Source organism: Lactuca sativa, chromosome 6 (assembly GCF_002870075.4).
Source record: "Lactuca sativa cultivar Salinas chromosome 6, Lsat_Salinas_v11, whole genome shotgun sequence".
Lineage (NCBI taxonomy): Eukaryota > Viridiplantae > Streptophyta > Magnoliopsida > Asterales > Asteraceae > Lactuca > Lactuca sativa.
Genome location: NC_056628.2, coordinates 160,177,760 through 160,197,378, shown reverse-complemented (window position 1 = coordinate 160,197,378; position 19,619 = coordinate 160,177,760). Strand labels below are relative to the sequence as shown.

The window sequence follows — 19,619 nt, the reverse complement described above, 5'->3', positions numbered from 1 at the left end:
AAATTTGGCGCAAGTCGTCGAACATTTTCAAACGCAAGAATTTTCAAAGTGTTCGGCGTCAAACAAAGAAGCATGTGCATACCAATAAATACTAAACAGAGGGGAATTGTGCTCGTATATCAATGTTTGTTTCAAAGAAGTAAGTTATTATATATTCAATTGTGTATTTAAATTCTAATTAATCTAATTTTTAATGTTAAATAGGACATGACTCGAATCGAAGCATATCGTAAGGTGAATATCGATCTTCAAGGGGTATTTAGTAGTCCCACAGTCGAGCAACAATACATAAGTGGTTATTTTGTATTTTCAATAAGTGTTTATATCGTCAAAAGGTATTTACTAATCTAATTTTTATGATGTTTATCATTTTTCGAAAATATAGAATGCTTAACTCGATGAGATCAGTCAACAAACTCAAGCTTCTTCTGAAGCGAGTAGTCTAACAACAAAGGATATACAAAATTGTTTTGAAAGAATATTGGATGTTCGACGAGGCCATATCGAGACATTAGGTGTAAAACTTCTACAGTTGTGTTTATGTATGATCAGGAACAATCACCGACACAACCACCACAACAATCACAAGTAATTGTTAGTTTAAGTGTATTTGAAAAGTATAATGATATAATGGAAAAACGAAAAAAAGCTAGGATGCTATAATTTGATGTATTGGTACTTTGTAGTTTGGTAATTTTTGGAAAGTACAATTCTATAATTGAAAAATAAAATAAAAAGTACAATGTTATAATATATATGCAATATTGTGTATGATGTATGTTTAAGTGTATTTATAATGTAGAATGCTATAATAATATGTTGGTTATAGTTTGATATGTCGGTATTTTGTAGTTTGGTAATTTTTGAAAACTACAATGTTATAATGAAAAAAATTTACAATCCTCTCTAATAAATAAAGAACTTTTTGCCACATGTCACATTCTCATTGATTTGGCCACATGTCATTTTGTGGTTATTTTCAATTAACTTTTTCCAAATAATATTTAAATGAAATAATTATAATAAATGTAATAATAAATGCATATCAATTTCATTAATCGACTTTCTTCTAATTTCAATTTTTCTAAATTTAAGTTTCATTAGTTTCCTTTATTTATTTATCTAAATTATTTGTTTAATTTAAAAGAAAAACAAACAATTTAATTTTAATAATTCAATATTTTTCTATTTTTTTCTTATAAATTAAAAATTCTCAAATGTTTAAAATTTCATATTTTTTTTCTTTAAAATAAACTCATGAAATACATGGGTCTTACACCTAGTTTTATAATGTATATGCAATATTGTGTATGATGTATCTTTAAGTGTATTTGGAAAGTAGAATGTTGTAATGATATGTTGGTTATAGTTTAATATGGTGGTATTTTGTAGTTTAGTAATTTTGGAAAGTACAATGCTATTATGATATGTTGGTAATATATTTTGTTTTCTTTGTAGTTGGAAATGCTACAAACAATTCTAAAAAGACCTGATATGTAGTGCGACATTAGAAGACTAGTTACGATCGTTGCCGTCACGAAATGAAAACAAAGGAAACGAGGGGAGTAGTGATGAGGACAAGTAGCTACTTTTTTAGAATTTATGAAATATATATATTTTCTTTGGGTTAGTATTTTGGATATGATGCACAACGTTTTGATATTTTGGAACGGAAATAGTATTAAGTGTGGTTAACGTTTTGAACTATTTTTTTGCATAATAAAGTTTCATAGCAGTTTTTATGCATTTTATATTGTTTTTTAAAATTTTAATGATAGACAAAAAAACAGAAACTTTAATTAGCAGCAACGTGTAGGTATTAGTGGCGACATGTTTTTTTGCAACGATTCTATGCATTAGCGGCGACGGTAAGTAGTAGTGGTGACATATGAAGCATTTGCAGTGAGGTAAGAACGACGACAGGCCGCCGCAAATCGCTTAAGCGGCGACATACCAAGCCTTTAACAGCGAAGCCTGCCGCCAATAGCCTTTGTTTCTGGTAGTGAACCCTAGTCATACTAAATATCATGGCTAAACCCTAAATTAATAGCGGGTTAAACAACCCACACTTTCAATTTTATCTTTCCATTAATTGAGACGCAGTCCACTGGAATGCACCACTTGACCGTTTATGCTTTTCCTTGAAATACATCATCCTAGTCCATACTTTATCTCCATATACAACTTCTCCCACTCTCCCAAAACACACACACACACACACACACACACACACACACACACACATATATATATATATATATATATATATATATATATATATATATATATATATATATATATATATATATATATATATAACATAAATCACCAATACTTAAACCTATGGGTGAGCAAATAACGCACCGAAACAAAAATTAACTGTAAAAATCGCATAAATCGCAACCCTAGTAAAAACCGATGGTGACGTTTTCTATTTTCAAAAACCGCAAAAAAGACCGCACAACACCATATATATTATATACAATTTTTTTTATTAATTATTAATATTTTAAATATTAAAAAATAAGATAAGTTTCATAAATAAAAAAATGATAAAACTATAGAAAACAAAATTGTTTGTTTTTTGTTATGTTTAACTTTGGAAAGTGATGAAATTTAACAATTTTAAGATATTTATTGTTAATTACCAATGACTTGACATTTTTATGATATTAGTAGCTTCTGATATAAGTTAATTGTCTTATATCTTATGGTTTATTTTATATAAATACAAATAATATGTTTGAACTCTTAAAACTGTTTCAACTCTAAACTGCGGTTAAAAATATCACAAAATAACGACACAAAATCTATGCGGTCAATAACCGAAACTAAAAAAACAAAATTGCACCGCAAAAATAACTATCTAACAGCACCACCAAAATAACGACGCCAAGAAGTTTTGAAAATGGATTAACCGTATTTATGATTAGTGGTGAGACTTTTGTCAATAACCGCACCAGATTCAACCCTAATTAAACCAACAAACATACCAAGTTAACAATACAAACTAAATAAATGTTTCTATGTTACCCTTGACAAAAGACATGTTAGTTATTTATTTTAACAGACTTCATAAAATATTAGGGTTAGCCGAAGCACAACCACATAACTCATGCGTTGGCATGTGGTTGCCGAATGTCCATGGTCCAAAATTAACCATGCCTGCTATATAACTAGCAGGCTTCCTCATAAGTTGCATATCATTTGTAGCATAAATGATACCAGAAATTGGATACAAGATTTTTCTCACGATGAACACCTTGTTGTTATGGTGGTGGGAAGTTGACAATGAGCTAGACAAGCTCGCCCGCACACTTCTCACCATTTCAGTTCCGACACTACTACTTCTGTGGTACAAATGGATATCGTATTACAGAAAGCACATACAACTCTTACCACCCGGTCCCTACGGCTTACCAGTTGTAGGGTATCTCCCGTTTCTCGGCTCCAACTTGCATGAAAGTTTCGCTAAGACGGCTCACCGTTATGGCTCCATCTTCAGTCTCAGGCTCGGAAGCAAGCTTCATGTTGTGGTGAACTCCATGGAGCTCGTAAAGATCGTGACTCGTGACCTGGACCATATCATGGCAAACCGCAGTCCTCCATTAGCAGCGCTAACCATGAGTTATGGTGGGAACGATATTGCATGGTCCAACAGCGACACACACTGGCGTAACATGCGCAAGATTTTAGCAAACCAACTTCTCAGCCATAAAAATCTAAAAGGCTGTCAGAGTTTCCGAACATATGAAGTCAGAAGACTGGTGAAAGAAGTTGACAGTAAACTCGGGACAAAGATCGATATTAATGAAATTGCTTTTAACACTCAGGTTAACGTTGTGACAAGCATGTTATGGGGTTCTAGCAAATCAACTGGTGATGGGAACGATTCTAGCTCAATTGGAGATGGCTTCCGAGAAGTTGAGTTCAAAATTGTGCAGTTATCGACAGCTTCAAACATCTCTGATTTTCTACCTATGCTATCACGGTTCGATCTACAAGGAAGGCAGCGAGAAATGCAGAAGCTTTGGGAATACGTCGATCGGATATTTGAGAGCATTATCCAAGGAAGAATGGAAGCCAACTCCCGAAAAAATGAGGCAGAAGCTGAGGAAGGTCAAAGGAAGGATTTCGTTCAAGTATTACTCGAGCTTAAAGAGCAGAAAGATGCTGCAATATCATTAGACATCATTAAAATAAAGGCCCTACTAATGGTAAGTCTCTCTTTATATGTTTTCTTTAATTAACTAGCTGCACTCATTATTCCCCTAGACAACTAATAAAGGGCACTGTTATAATAGGACATAGTGCTCGCGGCTACAGACACAACATCTACAATGGTTGAATGGGTGATGGCAGAGATTTTGAAGAATCCAGGCGTAATGAAAAAAGTACAGGATGAATTAACGGAGGTTATTGGCATGAATGTTGTCCAAGAATCTCATCTGCCCAAATTAACATATTTGGATGCAGTCATCAAGGAGACATTCAGGCTACACCCTCCGGTTCCTCTGTTAGTCCAGAGATGCCCAGATGAATCCTGCACAGTTGGCGGATACACCATTCCAAAGGGTACTATCGTCTATATGAATGTTTGGGCAATCCATCGGGATCCCAAGAACTGGACCAATCCATTGGAGTTCAAGCCTGAGAGATTCTTGATCGACAAATGGGATTACCATGGAAAGAATTCCAAGTTTTTACCATTTGGATCAGGGAGAAGAATATGCCCAGGAATCTCACTTGGGGAGAAGATGTTGGTATATATATTAGCATCGCTGTTGCACTCATTTGATTGGAACTTACCAGAAGATGAAGAGTTTGAGCTTTCTGATGAGTTTGGACTTGTGACTAAGAAAAGGAAACCACTTATAGCCATACCCTCTCAAAGGTTATCTGATGCAAGCCTCTACTCTTTTTGATAGAGGATTATCTCTCAATAGAGGGTACTACTGTTAGTATAAAAAGGTTACGTGGGTGTTCAGATATGTGAAATCAGTTACCTTCCCATCTCCTCATTTCTTGTAATTCTGTGTGGTAATAATATTTTTGTGAATTCTGTAATTTCTTGCACATCATTTTCGGTTCATCAGATGACAAATCAACTTTGGAAAGAATGTGAAAGAAACCAAATATTATTCTCTCGTGTATTTTTGGTCATATATATCTTAGAACTAAATTGAACCCTTCCAAATAGTGAGTTTATGCAATATTACTGGGTCATTTTTTTTAACCCGCTGTATTTAATTACTTATGTATAAATCAAGAAAAAACAAATTTTACATGGTATCATGGACGGATTGAAAAACCCTTTTGAAGACGCGCAGCTAACATAACAGATCCGATGAAACAAGCCTTGAAGAAAACCAAACATATTACCGAACAAAAAGCCGATAAAGAAAATCATGACACCAAAATGATTTTAGGAAAAAACCGTCTTCCAAAGTTGGGAGATTTGGTATGAATTGTGAACCAAAATGGGTTTTATAAGAATGGACTTCTCTATTATTCTTGATGAGCTAAAGAATTCATTAAAATGGATTGCAGATTTGGATCGACAAATGCTTCCGATAAAAATGCAAGCTAAAGTAATTGAGTATTTTAGTTCGGCTCATAGAATTTTGGCCGGAGGATCAAGGATTGAGAAATAAAAGAAGATATGATAAGAAATGTGCAATGGAGCAAAAATTGTTCCAAAACGGAAGTGGTTTTTTTTTTCTTAAATGTTAGAATCTTGTTTTTTGGTAACATGTTTTGGTATTTGGTAGATGTTTTGGTTTATATTTACCTTTTTGGATGGGATGGATGTAAATTTAAAACCAAAAACCATATGATTTCTTATGTAAGTGAATCCGAAAAAATAAAAATAATAAAAAAAGTATTAATGATGCGGGGTCGGATGACTCGGATCATATGCTAATTAATATTGTTCTTACAATTAGACTCTACAGTCTTATATCTCTAAATATAATTCATAATTGTATTTTTTTCGATACTTTATAAAACATATTTTTCGATATACAACACTAAACTATAACAAACATGAGTGGATTGTGGAGGTAGTAGGTTGGTCTGCCGGAGGTGGTAGCACCAAACAGAGGGGAACGGCCAACGACCAGCAAACAACCGACACTGTGGATGATGTATTAGGAGATGTTGATAACGCTTCAGCCTGGAAGACATTTTCCGTTCTATTTTTTTATTTTTAATTTATATGGATTAGGCTATTTGCCTAGTGAATTTGAAGTGGATTAAGGCTTTGAGCTATTCTAAATGCATTGAAATATTTAAAATATGAGCTCGATATATAATAGTTTTTTTTTTTTGTCAAAGATTATAAGATAGGTCCTTAAAACATTATAAGGTATGTCTTCTTCTTTTCTTCATATATACCTTATAGTATTATTAAGAAAAATAGGTGAGTCCTAAGACCCAACTTAAATATACATAGCTATGCCTTTGTTTTTGGGTTGTTTAAAAAAGTTTTGACTTAAACTCTCTGTAATTAGTTTTATTGGAATTATTTTGGCTAGACATGGTTCTCTTTTCAGAAAAACTGAGACATCGAACACGTCAAAACAAACTATAACAGTACATTCAGACTAGGTAAATAAATTTAGAGAACTAATTAGCTTTCAAAAGATTTATTATTAAAAAAAAAAAGGAAAACTGACTTGTTTCATGTTTTTGAAGACCACCTTTAGATGCAAAATGTTCAGAGGATTTAACTTGAACTTGTATAGCCTGTAAATAAATTCCACAATCATCATTCTCCGTATGCTTCATTTTCAACATAATATTAATCAAGAGTGACTTTAGTGAATTTCATCCCACCTTTGTACTCATCTGTCACCTTTGTCCATATTAAAGATATTATATTTCACATCTAATTTTATAATTATAATTTATAAGACATGTCCCTGTATCCACTTTTACATTCTAGGTTCAGAAACCAGAACGCCCACAATCAATATATATATATATATTTTGTGGGCGTTCTGGTTTCTCCTTGTTGTGGAACCTAAAAAACTTAATAATAACATTTTGCCGCAAAACCTTTCTGTATTTTTATAATATTCTTGATCGGCTTTAGCATATGATTGTCTTCACCTCAATATTGCATGATATTCTTTGTCATTGACATAAAGACTCATGTGCAATTTTAAGGGGAAATAGCATCCTAACTTCATGCATATCAAGAAAACGGACCTGCTAAAACAAAATAATTAAAATTTGACATGAATTCAAAATTCATTAAATATAGTCCTATTTTTAGCTTTAGATGTTCTTTATTTTACCCATTTGACAATAAAATATAATTCAAACTGAAACATTCTCTTATATAAGTGTTGCAATCTTCCCCCTTAAATCTTTCATTCTTTTGGCAACGTCCAACAAGGAAATTAAAGGAACTTGTAAAAATTGAACTTTGTCCATTTGGCTAACAACCAAACAGATCATGGAATATCTTAGTGATTAGGGTTTAGGACCACGCCACTTATGGTATACTCTCTATATATTCCTATGTAATTGTCATTTGAGTAATCAAGCAAATCAATCATTATCTAACATAGAGCTCTAGGTTAAAACTCTACTCCCGACCAAAACCCGCAGCTATCGTCCTCCAGATCTGACGACTGTTTCTAACAGTCGTCATATGTGCCTTCATTATGATCAATATTTTCCTTTTTCTTCTCTTTTCTAGTGAATAGTAATATAGTCGTCGGCATCAAGCCGAAATTCCTTCATCTGCTTCTACCTCGCCTGCTTCTACCTCTTCCTCAGATGGCCTTTGCTTCCGCACCTACTATCTCCTCCTCAAATGACCCTCTCATTGGTTGGCCTCTTCTTTCTCGGATCTGTTTTCCAAGTCAACCTCTTTCGATGTTGTTGTCGCCTCCCTCCAATGGTTCCTTCTCTTCCATACGGTCTCTGATTTTCAATCTTCTATCTTTCTATCTACATTGTAGTCATTATCTCATCGGGATTGACTCCATTTACCACAGCTCGTGCCCTCTTTCTCTCTCGTTGCCCTTCTATGGACTCCGTTGTTGCCGACTCTCTTCTTCTTCCGCAACAGAACCGACTATAGCCACCGCCTCTTCTCTCTATTTCTCTAATGAACAGTCAATGTTAGTCACCATCTGTAACATCCCAAAAATTACAAGGTAAAATTTTCATTTTTAATTCACCTGGTAAGACGAGTAATCGATTTTCAAATATCCAAAAGTATATCAGAATAAAGCAGTTATTAGAGTACGATCCCAAAATCATAAAGTTGCGGAAACATGGGTTGAAGCTTTACGATGAAGTCGACCCCGTCCCTTCAGAACCGGAAGTACCTGAAAACAAACCATAAAAAATGTAAGCACAATGCTTAGTGATTTCCTCAAAATACCACATAGCATACATACTATTAGTCCTAGCTCTCACATTGGCGCCAACCGACCATAATGGGCCTAGCCCTCATACAATGGGCCCAGCACGACATACCATGCAAGAGTCATAAACACAACTAGCATCCTACACAGCATACATTGGCCTAGCCTTTTCTAATCCATCGGCCCATCTCAACATACAAAGGGGACTAACCGGTCATAGAATGGCTCTAGCCCAAATACCATTAAATAGCCACAAAGACTACTAGCATATAACAAATCCTAGTGGGTAAACATTGCCACTATTGGAAACCCCACACTAATCATAAACAAATATCCTTAGTCAATAATTAAGGTCATTTCCAAAAATCCAAGGTCCAAACCAAATCTTATCCTTCCAAAAATCCAAGGTCCAAACCAAATCTTATCCAAGGTCCAAACCAAATCTTATCATATTTGTTTAATTAACATTGGTCAAGAATTAATTAAGAATTAATTTTGTGATCAAAAGAAGTTAATTGAACTAGGGGGACTGAATTGTAATTATGTGATAGTTACAAGTTTGGGCAAGGAAACCCTAAATGATAGGGTGGACGAATTCTAAGGATAAGTGTGACATCCCCATTTTTCACGGCAAAAAAAGACTGATTCTGTTTATGATTTATAAAAATTAGAGTACCTCTTTTAATAAAAAAAATGTTGCATAATTTCTTCCCAGTAAAACATGATAAATACGTTATCAAAGCATTTCCGAAGAAATGTATTTTTATTCATTTTAAAACATTTGGGATGTCATCGTCACTATAGAAACAAAAGCAGAAACAGAACTTACTTTCATTATCACTGGTGATTTATATCTCCTTAATCTCTCACTGTAAAGTGACTTCATATCAACACCTGTGATATAAATAAACTGAGAGGGTCAGGTTGGGAAACCTGGTGAGTACATCGGGTTTTCAACCCACAATAATATAGTTAATTTGTTTCTTCATATAATACATGTCAAACAATTAACCCGATTGCCCATCCCCATTTTCTTCATTTAATATTCCCTAAGGAATTATCATCTCCTATATTGGATTTACCTCTCATTTCTTTACATCACATTTCCTTATATGTTCGTTCCTAAGGACTTTTCGTAAGGATCATTGCCTACACCACATAGACAGTAATGATTCGGGGATTAACCCCTCGATACACGCCTAGTAAGGGTTGGAGTATCATCGCATGAATACGTAGTTACAACATCGCCTGAACTCGTAACTCATAGTAAGGGTTAGAGTATCATCACATGAATACGTAGTTACAACATTTCCTGAACTCATAATTCATCACCTATAGGTTATGAGCATGCTCGTGTTTCCACGGGGTTGTCTAGTATAGTCCGTGGTCGCCATCTATACTCTGTTAGATGACTACATCTACACATTGCCGGACAAGGTTATGGTATCTTTCATCCTACATCACCAGTTCATCATAACCTAATTATCATCACCTTCTTATCTTGACCTGTCTCTCATCATTTTATTTCATCACACACCAACTATTTCATCAACCAATATTTTATCCCAACATATTTGTAGATATAAAATAAATATACAGTTTGAATCATTTAAAAGATGTATAAAATAATTCATCCAACATAAACAAAAAGTATTTAGATAATACGCACACATAACACATAATTTATATAAAATATTTCATATCTATTTGTAAGATTAAAGTAACTATACACTCACTTGAAAAGGTGGTGACTCGACACTCGGACAGCACTTCGGTACTCTTAACACAATTTTCCTTTGACAAAACCTAATATCATTACCACTAGAGTTTAGTCTAATGCTCGAAGAGACTAATTAATAGTCTAACTATTATTACTATTATATAAGCGTTAACACAATAGTTTTCACCCAGTATGTACAGACAAGGGCCAGACATGGAACACCGGAGGACATGATCATTTTGGCATATAGCAATTCTGAAATCCAGCAACCCAAACAGCCCTCCAAACCAGATTCTCCATGCCGCGAGTGGTTAAAAAGATATTATAATGACACTTATATAACTCATAATAATAGCCCAAATATTTATTATAGGATCCTAATAACATTACTATATTTAAATAACAACTATATTTAAAATAGCGTAGGCGTATCTTACCTACGAGGGGGTTTGGCTAGAAGTCGGGCTCTGCAGGGGAAAAACTTCCGAGCCGAAAGCTCTTCTTCTCGAAGTCGTCGAGCGCTCCGACGCTTTCTTCTAGCGTTAGGGAGTTTTGGGAGGTTTAGAGAGAGTGTAAAGAGAAGAAAGAATGGGAAAGGTGTGAAGAAAATAAGGGTGGGAGTGGTTCTATTTATAGGGTGAAATATGGCTGAACTTGGTGCCACATGTCACCATCTGGTGGTAAGACTTGGGGAGAAAGCAATGGCTAAGATTGTGTCACGTCACCCATTTTTGCACAGCACACTTCCGACTTCTAAAATCTGTAACTTTCACATACAGGCTCCGTTTTTGACGTTCTTTACATCCGCGCGTAGGTAAAAATAAGATCTAGAACTTTCATTTTGACTCTGTCGGCTGATTCTCGTCCGATATTAAATTTAACAGTAGGAGGAGATGATACTGTTAAATGACCGCAAAAAATACGTAACTCTTTCATACGGACTCCATTTGCCTCTGTCTTTTTATCGTTGACTTCCTATTAATGAGATCTTCAACTCTCATTTAGGTCGTGTAGTCCAAAATCCACTCGATCTAAAATTCGAGTTTTGGATCGTGTATTGCTATGACAAATCTTAGAAAATTCATAAGTTCCTCATACGAAGTCAGATTTAGGCGTTCTTTTTTGTATATTCTCAGTTTAACGTATACTACAACTTTTTTTTAGATTTATAAGGCTAAAAAGTCCTCGATCGTAAATTCACTATTTACGTTTCCCGGCGCCGTGTCGGTTTTGCAGAAAAACTTCGACGAGTCATAACTTCTTCGTTATAACTCGGATTTCGCGTTTTTTATATGTACAGAACCCTTGTAACATATACTACCACTTGGAAAAGATTAATCGTTCTAAATAGTATTCCATCAAAAACTCATTTTTGATGCTTATTGTCTCTAAATTGACTAGCTAGGATCTACGAGTGTTTACAATAAGGCCTTAAGAATTTGTCCATAGTGGGGATTCTAGAATTATCTTATGGGTTGCTTGGTGGCTAAGTAACCAGATAAGAATAATGAATGAAACCTTAATTCGTACACCTATATAAGAACCCCTTGGGCATGAGAATTCGGCTACACCTAACCCTAGAAGTCTTGGAGCCGAATTTTTCCTCTCCCCTCTCTCTCTTGTTCAATCCGATTGCTTTTGGTGTTTGTGATTCATTAGAAGCACAACATTTGAGGTGCTAAAGTTCTCAAGGCTTCAGGATCTACAATCAACAATCAAGGTAATCATCTAGATATGTTTTTGAAATGTAAATTTCAAATATTGCATGCTAGATCTGGGGTTTGTAAGTCTTGGATGAATTGTGTGAACAATAGAGAAACCCAGATCCAAGCTTTGGGGTTTGCATGAACACATAGGATGTTATTTTGTGTAAAACCCATCAGTGGCATCAGAGCCTTGATTGGTTTCTTTTGTATTGATGCCTTGTATGTTCATCCTCTCTAAAAATCGTTTTTTTTTGTCCTCTACCCGACCTGACTCGGCGCGTCACTATCTGGACTCGCCGAGTCAGTCCAACTCGGCGAGTCCAGTGAGTGACACGGCGAGTCGGAGCGTCTGACAGAGGGATTTTCAAGATTTCTTGTTGTTTTGCTTAAGGATAATTGCCTAAATTTTTTTTAACTAATAAAATCTGAATTTTTTTGTTGTTGATTATCCTTGACAAAACAAAAGATAATTACCAACTGTTTGAATAATAAGTTTCTCATTTGATAATATTTGATTATTTAAATTAATTGTTGAGTTGTCTTGTAAATAAAATGGATTAGGTCAAATTTAGATAATCCTTAAATTAAATGTTTAATTTTAAATTATTTGCTATTTGATCCCATGTGTTTTGAAAAGTTCAAAACTTGCCCTCAAGTTTTGAAATTTGAATTTTTTGCTTAAAAGTTTAATTTGACTTATTTAAACTTCAAACCCTAGAATTTTACATGTTTAAAATTCATCATTTACTATTATATTATTACAAGATATATATATATATATATATATATATATATATATATATATATATATATATATATATATATAACTTAAAATGCTAGTCTTACCGTTAGTAGACCTCATTTACGAAACCGATCTATAAGGGGGGGGGGGGGGGGGGTATAAGGTTATAGCCTATAAAATGGCCGTTTAATGGGTGTCCACTCTCACTCACCGCTTCCTTGATTGGTGGAGGGTCGTTAGCCGAACGGGTAGGATAGGGAAACCCTTTCCTCATTAGTAGGTATAATGAATTATAAAAGTAACTAAATGTTTTTCCAAAATTCCCAATCTTAGTTACTTTAGGCAAAAGTTAATTGATGCGATTCCATGAAATTACACTTTGTACCATTGCTAAGATGTTAGTGGAGCGTGTGTGGTTAATCGACACACTAATTGGGCTCTAAGCAAAGGTGGCAAAGGGTGACTCATTGTTTGTCATAGTTCGATGGAGCGTGTGTGGTTAACCGACACATCAAATAGGTAACTATAACAATGAGGGCACCATGTACATTTGCATGGTTATCTACACCCGCTTTGAGATCCTTGGCATCCCAGTCACAAACGAGAGGGTCATATCAAGATTTAAACATGCCATTGAAAAGTTCAATGAATCTCAAAAGATACAGGAGTTTTCAATACATATAAAACTTAATCTATTTTTCAGTTTTCATGGTGGAGAATTAGTAAATCGTCATTCACTTAATCTCAACATTGCCACTGCTGAAGAGATCGCTGCCTTTGAGACCCATGAGAGTGATCCTATGAAGGTCCATTGCATCATGCTAGCGACCATGACTGTAGACCTCCAGAAGTCCTACGAGGACATGTATCCCTATGAGATGCATCAAGACTTACTGGACCGGTACCACTAGAGCGCTAGGCAAGAAAGGTACGAGATCATCACTTCGATGATGACTACAAAATGGGTAATGAAGAGTCGCTTACCGCCCATCTGCAAAAGATGCAGAGATATGTTGATTGCCTACTGAAGTTAAATGTTAATTTCGATGAAGAGCTGGCAATCAACATCATCCTTCATTGCTTGCCTACCTGATACAACCAGTTCCGTATGACCTACCACATGAATAAGGAAGAGGTCACCTTGAGCAAGCTTCAAGGCTTGCTAAGGACTGCTGAGAGCAATCTCAAAGATAAGTCTGTTGCATTAACTCCTGCTCCTGTTGCTGCCCCTATCTTGGCAATAGGGCAAGGGAAAGGTAAGAAAAGGAAGGCTCCCACAAAGAGCAACCACAAAGGAAAGTCCCAAGATGGTACCTCTTTTAGTGGAACCAAGGCTGGTTCTGCTAAACCCAACTCTAACCCTAAAGAGGCAGAGTGCCACCACTGCCACAAGATATGGCATTGGAAACGAAGCTGCCCAAAGTATCTGTAAACTATCAAGGATGGGAATATCAAGTCGTCCTTCATAGGTATTTACACTATTAAATCTAATGATTCATCGCATGCTATTTCTTGGCTTCTTGACACATGATGTGGTTTTCACATATGTTCTGATTTGTAGTGACTAAGAAGAAATATGGATGTGGAGTGTGGGAAAATAAATCTAATCATGGGAAACAGATGATCGTCGTCTGTCACCAAGATTGGAGTTTATTCCTTAGTGCTTAGTAATGGAATAGGTTTTGATTTAAATAATTGTTGCTATTCGCCAGATATGGCAATAAACATCATTTCTTTTCGTGGTTTATATAGACAAGGATTTAGATATTCATTTGATAATGAAAAGGGTTCTATTTATGCTTATCTTAATGGTGTTTTATATTTTGAAGAATTACCTTGTAATGGAATATATGAAACTGTGATGGTTGTAGATAATTTAGGAAATGATGTGTTGTGTGTTGATTCTTCCAATAGTTTGGATAAATCATGCCTGTGGCATTGTCGTCTTGGACATGTCAACAAGAAACGCATAGCCCAACTCCAAAAGGATGGAGTGTTAGAGTCATTCGACCTTAGGGACAACGACATGTGCGGTTCTTGTTTACTTGAAAAGATGACCAAGTCACCCTTCATTAGTACTTGTGAAAGGGGTGAGGGTTTATTGGATCTCACACACATTGATGTGTGAGGGCCCTTTAGATCCACCACAAGGGATGCGAATCGCTTCTATGTGACTTTCACCGATGATTATAGTAGATATGGGTATATCTACTTAATCAAGTAGAAGTCAGAAACCTTTGAAAAGTTCAAAGAGTTTAAACAAGAAGTGGAGAATCAGTTGGATAGGAAAATTAAGATACTTCGATTCGATCAAGGAGGAGAGTACCTAAGTCTTGAATTTCACGACTACCTCAAGGAATGTGGAATTGTTTTGCAATTGATGCCACCTAGGACACCATAGTTGAATGGTGTGGCTGAGAGGCTTAATCGAACCTTGCTAGACATGGTTCGTTCCATGATGAGTGATGCTTCGCTAGCTATCTCATTCTGGGTGTATGCCTTAGACACTGCCGCCCATATCCTTAACTTAGTCCCTACGAAGAAGGTTGCCAAAACACCTCTTGAGATGTGGACAAGGAAATCTCCCTCGTTGGCACATATCAAGGCTTGGGGTTGCGAGTCTTTCGTAAGACTAGAGACTTAAGACAAGCTCGAGCCTCGTACTGATTAGTGTATTTTCATCGGCTACCCGCAGAAGTCCTTTGGACATCTCTTCTATAGACTGAGTGACAATGTTGTCTTCGATGCAAGGAGAGGGTTTTCCGAGAATGAGAACTCATAAGCCAAGGGGACAGTGGGAGACAAATCAATCTTGAAGAGCTTCAAGATTCGAGCGATGAAGGAACCTCTAACGCTGGCGCTCAACCTGAGGAGGAAACTCAGGTTGAAACGATTGACGAATCATTACCTCTTAGACGTTCCAGTAGAGTTAGTGTTCCACCCGTGTTGTATGGTTTTCATATAAAAAGTGAGGGTGATACATATATTAGTGATAGTACACTAATAAATTTGGATGAACCTAACAGCTATAAGGAAGCCATGGCAGGCCTGAGTCTGCGAAGTGGAAAGAGGCAATGGACAACGAGATTTAGTCCATATATGACAACCAACTTTGGAATTTGGTTGACAATGTACCAGGTCGTAAAACGGTCGGGTGCAAGTGGATCTTCAAGAAGAAGACCGACATGGATAGGAATGTGCACACTTATAAGGCATGAACAGCTGCGAAGGGTTTTACTCACCGGTTGCGAAGATAAAGTCTATTAGGGTGATGTTGGCCATTGCTGCATTTCATAACTATGAAATATGGCAGATGGATGTCAAAACCGCTTTCCTTAATGGGAAGTTGGCGGAGGATGTTTACATGGCTCAAACAGAGGGTTTTGTCAATGCAAAGCATCCCAATAGATTGTGTAAGCTTGAGAAGTCTATTTTTGGACTAAAACAAGCGTCATGTAGATGGAATCTTTGTTTCAATGAGAAAGTCAAAGAGTTTGGTTTTCTATGAAGCGAGGATGAATCATGTGTATATGTCAAAGCCAGTGGGAATATACTAAGCTTCCTCGTATTGTATGTCGATGACATACTACTCATAGGAAACGACATCCCGACGCTGCAAGAAGTAAAGTCTTGGCTTAGGAAGTGTTTCTCTATAAAGGAACTCAGAGAGGCTGCCTATATTTTGGGAATAAGGATAGTGAGAAACAGGAGCAAAAGACTAATAGGACTTAGTTAGAATACTTAGTTGGACAGGGTACTAAAATGTTTTAGTATGGAGAATTCCAAGAGGGGTGGGGTTACCAATCCAAAGTAATGCCAAGTTAAGTAAGACTCAAAATCTGAGTACCGAAGTCGAGATTGGAGAGATGAGCCGAGTACTATACGCTTCCGCAGTTGGCTCGATCATGTATGCTATGACTTGAACTAGCCCTAATGTGGCCTACTCTTTGAGCATGGTCAGCAGATATCAAGGGAACCCTGGCAAAGCACACTGGAGTGCAATCAAGAATATTCTTAAGTACCTTCGGAGGACCAAGGAATGGTTTCTAGTCCTCGGTGGGAGTGATGACTTAAAGGTGCGAGGGTACAGTGATGCCAGTGTTCAGACTGACAGGGACAACTATCGTTCGTAGTTGGGCTGGGTCTTTACCCTTAATGGAGGAGCAGTGACTTTGAAAAGTTCCAAGCAGGAGACTGTAGTTGATTCAACGTGCGAATCAGAGTACATTGCAGCGAGCGAAGCGTCAAAGGAGGCAATATGGTTAAAGAACCTTATTGGAGCCTTGGAGTTGTGTCATCCATACAGGAGCCTATGAAAATTTTCTGTGATAATGAAGGAGCGGTTTCCTTGACCAAGGAAGCAAGGGATCATGGCAGATGTCGACATATCGACATAAAATATCACTTTATTCGGCATCGGGTAGAAGAATGACTCCTCGTAGTGAAGAGGGTATCATCGGAGGATAACCCGATAGATCCGCTTATGAAGGGACTGACTAGGGTTAAGCACTTGCAGCACGCTAGGAGCATTGGGCTGAAGGATAATATTAGTTTAGATTATATAGTTTAGAAACGTGTAATAGATAAATTGTAATTAACATTTGATAATTAAATAAATAGGTATTATTTATTAGTAAAGTTACCATCTTGTGTTAATTGTTTACCCATTGTTTCATTTTGCATGTTTTGACTTCCTGAATAATAAAATTATTCGAACGGTCCAGATTCGTTCATATGTTGGAAGTAGATATGAATGAAGACTGTCATGAAATGGTGTGTAGATTGTCTAAAGTGTATTAGACATAGAAAAAGTTTGCTACAACGTTCATGAGTACTTATGAATTAGATTTGAGCATTGTAATAAACCCACGCTTGCTAGAATCATTTCATGGAATTTATCATGAGTGATCGCAAGATGATAATATCATATGGTCTTAAAACCTAGATATATGGTTTATTGTTTGCGAATTGGTTGTGCATTGATAAGGCGTAAACGCATCAGTAACTTGATGTTATAAAGTGCATTGTTGTGTATGATTTGATTAGTAAGTAGTAAATGCATATAAGTCGAAGTTTATCTGTTCTTTTTATCTTAATAGGGTAAAAGCGAAATCAGGGCCCCTCGATGATTTGTTTTGACTTATGTGTCGAGCCCGGTCAGGACTGAATTGATGTGTTCAATTAAGTTCTATGTTAAATGGATCTGAGATCGAGAAACGAATTGCTGGACAATGAGTATGATTGTGCTCCATGTAATTGTTTGCATGATATCTAGAACGGAGGACTATATGATCCCTTATCTTAAGGATAGGTTATTGATAAGATTAAGAGTTTTGAGAACTGCGATTGCTAATCGGATCCAGAAGTTACATTTACATTTGAAGTTATTAGACTTATCCAAGTGGGAGACTGTTGGATTAGTATCTAAGTCCATATATATATTTGGTATGTACTTGAAATGATTGTGCATGGTCCATTTGGGTTGCCTTCACCAAAGCAACTTGGCTGGAGAAATTATAGAGAAAGACGTTATTATAGTTTATTAATATGTTACAAGACTAATGTATTAAAAGAGAAATCATATTTGTTTAATTAACATTGGTCAAAAATAAATTAAGAATTAATTTTGTGATAAAAAAAAGTTAATTGAACTAGGGGGACTGAATTGTAATTATGTGATAGCTACAAGGTTAGGCAAAGAAACCGTAAGTGATAGGGTGGACGAATTCTAAGGATAAGGCTTTAAGAATTCGTCCATAATGGAGATTCTAGAATTATCTTATGGGTTGCTTGGTGGCTAAGTAACCAGATAAGGATAATGACTGAAACCCTAATTTCTACACCTATATAAGAACCCCTTAGGCATGAGAATTAGACTACACCTAACCCTAGAAGTCTTAGAGCCAAAATTTTCCCCTCCCTCTCCCTCTTGTTCTATCCAATTGCTTTTGGTGTTTGTGATTCATTAGAGGCACAACATTTGAGGTACTAAAGTTTTCAAGGCTTCAATATCTACAATCAACAATCAAGGTAATCATGTAGATCTATTTTTCATATGTAAATTTTGAATCTTACATGTTAGATCTAGGGTTTGTAAGTCTTGGATGAATTGCATGTACAATATAGAAACCTAGATCCAAGCTTTAGGGTTTGCATGAACACATGGGATGTTATAGTATAGTGAGAAAACTCACCTCAATTTGTATGTGAGAAACCCTACGCTGTCACTGTTGTTGCTCATGGGCTCCTGAATTGAGCCAGAACAACCCAACACTATAATCAAAAGCTATACGAGGTTATACATTAACACTATGTCCAATAGATGGCCCATCTAACCAGGCCCATTACTGACCTAACTCATTGATCCCACCAAGGACCAAGACTAAAAGGGGGTCCACAAAGGATCAATTATGGTCCACCTATGGCCCAATTTTCCAAATTAGGCCCAAACCCTCACATAGGCCTTACCCTAATGCCCATCCATATATTCTTAGCCTATATGATTGTTCTTAGATGGCCCAACAATAGTCCAAACATCTAGGTCCAATAGAGAAGGCCCAACTCAAAACCCAACACGATTAGGGTATTTCACATGAAATGATTATTAGCGTTAAGTGTTCTCACTTAACCCATTAAGGACATAACCCATTAAGTCAATTATTCCACTAAGCCAGCATAAAATGGAATCGATATAATTCATAACTTTAGTACTCTGGCCCAAACGCGGGTCCTGACATTTCCAAATTAACATATACAAAATTAGGGTTTTCTAAACCCTAATTAGGGTTTCCAAATCCAGTCATATCCTAATTACTCTATTTGTTAAGTTTTTGGGTAAATTAAATATTAGATAAGTCGCGTACCACCCAGTACCACCTCAGGTAGTGGTGGTTAAAGGCGGCTCACGGTGGTGGTGACGGATTTCTTAATCATTTCAATCCAAATTACAATATTACAATGAAATATTCAAATGAATGCACACACACATAAAGTAAACACATACATACACAACCACTCTTGTGGTGGTTGGGGTGGTACATGGTGGTAACCACCACCTCACGGTGGCT

The 19,619-nt window shown here is 36.2% G+C and overlaps 1 protein-coding gene across 1 annotated transcript; it reads left to right on the top strand.

The window, feature by feature from the left end:
* The first annotated feature begins 3,218 nt into the window (after positions 1 to 3,218).
* LOC111904499 (probable (S)-N-methylcoclaurine 3'-hydroxylase isozyme 2) lies at positions 3,219 to 5,081 on the top strand. The gene is made up of 2 exons (XM_023900256.2): positions 3,219 to 4,217; positions 4,305 to 5,081. The coding sequence occupies exons 1-2, from the start codon at positions 3,219 to 3,221 to the stop codon at positions 4,923 to 4,925; spliced, it is 1,620 nt and encodes a 539-aa protein (XP_023756024.1). The 3' UTR covers positions 4,926 to 5,081.
* The last annotated feature ends 14,538 nt before the right edge of the window (positions 5,082 to 19,619 follow it).